The sequence below is a fragment of the Chlamydotis macqueenii genome, chromosome 1 (genome assembly GCF_036417535.1).
Source record: "Chlamydotis macqueenii isolate bChlMac1 chromosome 1, bChlMac1.mat, whole genome shotgun sequence".
Lineage (NCBI taxonomy): Eukaryota > Metazoa > Chordata > Aves > Otidiformes > Otididae > Chlamydotis > Chlamydotis macqueenii.
The window spans coordinates 67,768,960-67,774,959 of NC_141556.1; the positions used below are offsets into that span (position 1 = coordinate 67,768,960).

The 6,000-nt window shown below is 42.0% G+C and overlaps 1 protein-coding gene across 2 annotated transcripts in view; it reads right to left on the reverse strand.

Annotated features, from left to right (window-relative positions):
• The window catches only part of NINJ2 (ninjurin 2), a 49,206-nt gene extending 45,192 nt beyond the window's left edge, over positions 1 to 4,014 (reverse strand). Inside the window, exon 1 of one of the 2 annotated variants that reach the window (XM_086755423.1) lies at positions 3,675 to 4,014. Coding sequence is in view for 1 of the 2 variants with exons in the window: in XM_010123760.2 (XP_010122062.2) it covers positions 3,675 to 3,707 (33 nt within the window). In the remaining variant the exon portion in view is untranslated. The remainder of the gene's footprint in view (positions 1 to 3,674) is intronic. The other variant, XM_010123760.2, reaches the window with a different exon arrangement.
• Between the last annotated feature and the right edge of the window lie 1,986 nt (positions 4,015 to 6,000).

Genomic DNA, 6,000 nt, shown 5'->3' on the forward strand with positions numbered 1-6,000 from the left:
CCATTCATGAATAAGAAAATATAAAAATACAAACCTAATAAAACTGTGGAGCCATTTAGAATCAGCCCCAATCTTTGCTTTCTTCTGTAATATTCATCTGGGGCTCTGACAGACTTAGCCGTGGCAATAATGTCTGAGTGTTACTGATTTCAGCTGTCCACAGACTTTCCCCTGGTAACTGCCGCTGTAGTGGGTGGGAGTGGTGAAACGGATGTTGCCTCAGTTGCTCCCATTCAAAGTCTGGTACATTAGCTTACATCACTGATGAAACAGGGTTGTGTTACGATGCCAGATTGTGAACTGCAGCAGCTGAGATAAACAGCTAAACAGATTTAATGGGTCTTTTGCTGCTGAAGAGAACAGTCCTGTATGGCTCCCTCCTCTCTCCCCCCTGCAAATCTCTATGAAAGTGTTGGAAGCAGAGTCAGGGGGAATAATACCATGAAGAAGTGCAGATAAATCAGCCAGAGTGTGACTATCAAAGCCATACTTCCATTCTAATTTATAAATCTTTGTTTCCTGAAGTAAAAGAAATTGGTGATGAGATCCTGTTGGGTTGTTTTATTTATTTCTACCACAAATGTGTTTTTCTGATATCTGCTGTCTCAGGATGTACTCTATCCTATCTCATCAGGTTACGGGTCTTGTCAATGGCAGACGCTTAATAGGGGAAGGTGAAAGTTTCACTTGGAAGACACAAACAGAGATGTCTGGGATGAAAAAGGCATCATTCAAATTAATTCATGTTAAAGTTTTATCCTTTAATAGGTAAATTAATATTTTTAACCAAAATATTTTAATTCAAGTTTTATCTTTTGTGTTAGCACTTGGCTGGCTGGCATAGATCTGGTGAGGCTGCTCTACAGCCTTGTGGCTTTTTTTTCCCATTTCAGCACCATTTCCTTTTAGCATCTCTCTGTGCACAGTTTGAGGTTTTGTTGGTCTTCCTAGAAGTCAGGACTGAAAAACAGACTCCTTTGAAACACACAGGACAAGAGAATTTTTGTAAGGGAGAAAGTGGATTAATTGGAGATACTTCTTGCTGTTAAAAAGCAGTCCTAGGTCGCACTTACGGACAGTGCGTGTATACCTTCTCTAATGCAATTCACCACTTGCAGTCTGGTCAACAATTGTGCCATTGCCTGTAGGGACACTGAAAAGCGTATTTATTTTTATCCTGTTCTTGGTTATGGGATTTGAAAGTACCTTGTTTAGCTTGCATAGCTGTAAATGTCCTTACCAGACCTCCCAACCTCTTCTCAATGCTTGCTCCAATATTTGACCTTCTAACCCGCTCCAGGAGATGGCAAATTTCACAGGCTGACGACACGCTGGGAGAGGGAGTGTCTCCTGTTATGGAGACTTGCAATTTTGCTGAGTGAGCTCCTATTCTCATGCTTTACAATAAGCAAAAAAGTTGGGGACTGATCAGTTCTCCTTAAAGCTTTCTTAAATCTTGATTGCCTCTTCTAGCTTTCTCCTAGGGCCAGAGGCTCACATTGTTTTCATTCTGTTGCTACGTGTCTAGCCTGGCCATGTAAATGTTGTCTAAGAAATGCTAGCAGGTACTGTGCAACTGCTACAGGCACAGGACCCTCTCCCTATAAATAAAAATTCCTATTTCTGTATTTATCATAGTTAACTCCCAAGATTGTTTCTGCTACTCCATCCAGGAGCTCTTTGAGGAGGAGTGAGTCACGCATTACCAACTCAGAACACATTCCCACAAGCTCTTCATAAACCCACAGCTGGAAACTTCCAAGAAGACACCTGCTCTGCTTTCAGTGCTCAGAGCAGGGACTCAAAAGAAACTTTTCAATGTACTTTCAACTGAAAGACTTCTTTTTTTTTTTTTTTCCTCTGCCACTGATCGATCCTTCCCTCACCTCACACTTTTCAAGCTACGTCATTGCCAGGACCCTCTTCTTGTCTCAACTATGTGGTCATATACAGTGCTCTTTCCCTCCCCTGCTAGCACTGTATATTTCCTGGTCATAAGCATGCAGAAATCTGTGTGCATTCCCCTACATTTTGCACTGTCTAGTGGCTTCATTATATCCCTGTAAGGTGTCGTAAAGAAAATCTCAGTAGCATGTTTTTACTTGTGGCACCCTGTGCAGAGATGGATGGAAAGACTCCCACACCTTCCTGCTCTAGAAACAGGTAGCTATACTCTTTTCAGTTTTGTAACTCAGGCTACCTTTGACCTTCTGGACTTATTTATTTAAATATTGTAAAGGCTGAAGATGCTAAGGATCAGTTTTGGTGCTTCACTTAACCTCAAGACGGGTTGAAAGAGAAAAATCTAAAACCCAGACTTTTCCAGAAGTTTATGAGCATTGTAATTAATGAAGCTGATTTTTTCATCTATGAAACCTGGGCTTCGAATCCACGATAGACCTGAAACTTTCATTTGGGTGAAATTATTTAATATACAAGGAGGTAATTTGACTTCTTGTTTAGCATCATTTTCTTGTCCTCTTTGCCCTTTGCCCCCAGTTCCTGGCTTACTGATTTCTATATTTTTCCTCTTATTATCTAGCTCTAAGAAAGCCTAACCTCTCTTCCTCAGTTCTAAATAGAGTACATTTTCACCAGCTGTGACAGCTAGCTGTGTCTCTTCCTCAGTTATCATGTCTCTTTTCTGAGCATAACTGTTCCAAGGTCTTAAAATACTGCTTTGCACCTTGTACCTCAATTGAGATATATTCTGCAGGATCAGAGAGTCTCAATCCTTCCTTATAATTAAGGATAATTATCCTGATCATTTCCAAGGGCACAAATCTTTCCATTTTAGTTTCTTTGACATGGGCCAAAGAAATAAAAATTGAGACCCAAGATAGGCTTCCCCACTTTCAAGTCTAAGGATGGTTAAGACCATTACAGATAGAAAAATCAGCTGCAAAATTTGGAAACTGCTGCCAACCTACCCAGGGCTGGAAGCTGCGCCCTGGGGCAATGCTTCATATTCTCTCCTTCTCCAGAGTCATCTGAAGTGTGGATCTGGACTTGAACTTCTAAAGCTTCTGAGCTGGTGTTTTGATTCCATTTTATGTCTAATAGTTTCCTTTTCCAAACTCTTGGGTAGTTGCCCTTTCCTAGAACACACGCTGAGCACAAGAAACACCCTTCTTAAAAAACACAAACACTCAGAAGAGGGACACAGAGAACTGAAAGAGCTTCACCAAGTAGTTTTGTTTCTCTCTAAGCCCTACATAGGAAACCCTGGCCTCTGTGCTCCCTCAGCATTTGCCATATTTATTTCTTTTCCTCTTCTCCAGATTGGGAGCATTTTCTGCCAAACAGAGAAAGGCTTTGTGAGATGAGGAACGGCTCAGATTTTTGCAGCTTGTAAAGTATGTGCTGCCTCCTTCTGAGAGCTGAGGGCTGACTTCTGCCCCTTCCCCAAAAAGCAGCTCTTTTTAGTCATACCCCTCTTCTTACCCTCACTCTTCCGAAAAAGGCTCATAACAGCTCCTGGCAAAACAGGGCAGAGATCCTGCCTCTAGCTTTTCTTCAAAGGAGAACAGAGGAAAAAGCAGCACCGAGTTTTCAAGTGAAATTGGCTGCCAAAGCTGAGGACCGAATAATAGAGAGGTAGATATTTTCCCCAAACTGGGGATGTTTCCTCCCACTTCCTCCCTCCCATGGGTATTTCCCCGAGACAGACTCACTTGAAGATTGATGCTCTCCCCTTCCGAGGCCATCCTTTTGCCCCCAGGTCTCTTCCTCTGCAGAGAGCGCACGGAGCAGGGCACTCTGCGCTCCCGGAGACTCTCTCTTCGCTGGACCGGGACACGCAGCTGCTGGAACAGACCTGCTATTCATCTGCTGGCGGCCGGCCGCCCGCCTTGGCATCAGCTGGGGGGCGAGAGAAGGGGGTGGCACACCAATACTTCATTGTCCGGGCAGTCCGTGAAACAAGCGTCCCTCTTAGACTTTCCGTGACATTTGTGTTCGTTACGTGTCTGTGCTACCTCTCCGAGGCCAGCTGAGCCCCATGAGCTCACTTGGGCTGGGATGCCGTGATGCAGCCAGTGTACCAAGAGGTTCCTGGCACAGGGTGTGCAGCCGCAGCAGCGATCCCGATCGCTCCCTCTCTCACCAGCCCGCAGCAAAGCGTACGGATGAAAAACTAATGGTTGAAGAGAATAGATCCAGAAAGCTGTGCCTGAGAGCTGCTCCTGCTGCAAAGATACTATTACGGCTCAGAAGAAATTTCCACTTTACTCTGTTTATAGTCCCTTCTTCTCATTTTTCTCCCCAGCCAAAATGCCCTTCCTTTCCCCTCCCCAACACTTTTTTTTTAGTTGAATTTGATATGTCTCGTCTTAGCTGAAATTAAATCTTTCTTTCTGCTTAAGCAACTACGACTGACACTGGAACGGAAATGTATGCAGCCAGACCCAAGTCACAATGTAAAAAAATATGTTGTTATTACTAGATGGAATCCTCAGGCAGAAAAATCAGCGTAATTCTCTAGATTTTAGAGAAACTCTGCTACTCTGTACTACCTGTAGATCAAGTAGGCATGTTAGGCTTTTGAAGGAGAATTTCTGTAGTTACAGCAGCATAGAAAATTTAAGGTTAAGTAATGCATTCTGTTTAAACAATTTAGCCAAATGCATGTTCTAGTACTCCAGCCCAACTGAAAGTGCTGACAAGTCTGTCAGTAGACAATCCTGTTGCATTGATGCTTCCCAGCAAAAGGCCTCATTTTGCAATGAAAATACCAGTGCTTAGGGCTGCAAGTTCATTTCAAAGTGCTGATGAATTTAGCCTCTCTGCATTCCTCTCAAACAGCTTTTTTTTTTTTTTTTTTTAACTTACAGATGTATGAGCTGAAGCAATGAGATGTGTTTAGGGACTGGGCTAATGTCACAGAGGAAAGCAGAGCTAGGATACAGCTAATTTCATCCTTAGGGTTTGGCCTAAGGCTGAAAGCCCATCAGGAACCATGAAGTTGATTCTACAGTCAAAAGCCACCCTCATAGTTCCTACTTTTGAATGAAAGTTAAGATCGCTGTGTCTTGTTATCACTAACATGACTGTTTGAATCCTACAGGGAAACAGAGATGAGGGGAAAGAGGTCACTCATTGCTAGTCTTCAGCACTTGCTGGCATTTGCTTTTTTTTTTTTTTTTAATGTAAGGAGCATTTTACCCAAAATGCAGCCATCTGCTGCTGCTGTTGACTTGATCTCCTGATGGGAATCTGTACTTTAACTAAAAACTCCCTGTAAGTATACTATTGCACAGATGTTAATATTGATAATTACCTGTTTTAATTTACTTTTCTTAGTGTAGTCTATAAAAAGATGCTATGGTTGATCAGTTTATAAATAAATATTGTTTATTAATAGATAATTTAAACTGGGTGGGTGTTTGTTGAGGCACTCCTGGGAGTTCAAAGGACTTCATGTTGTACAGGTCCTTTGTGAACAGGCTTCCAGCAAACGACCCATGAAGTCTGGCCAAAGTTTTTTGCGTTCCTATATGTACCATAAGCATAAAAACAAGTCCAAAATATCTTCTAGTGGTCAGACAGGAATGAAGTATCTATCATTTTATTTAGTAGATAAACAAATATCACCAGTGTACAAATTTCAGACAAGATTGCATAATATATAACCATGTGCCTTTTCAAAACTATTTTTTCTTAGCATATCTAAATGCTATACTAGGGGCTTTTTTTTTTTTTATTTAAAACACACTCTCCAGAGAGGTATTGCAAAGAGTAATAATCTTGCACTGTATCCTCAGAATAGCTACAGAAATCAGGCAAAACTTACAGTAACCCCTGTGTCCTTCTAGACACTTCAATCAAACCAGGTTCTCAGTGCCCTCTCCCAGGATAACATGAGTCTTTCTGCAAAGCGTATTAGTAACGGCTGTATCAACCTCCCTTGAAGTGTCTGGAGCCAAACGTGAAAACTTCAAATAACAAAATTTCTCCTGGAAATTATTTGTCTATGTCATTAATAGCAAAGCTCAGAGCCAA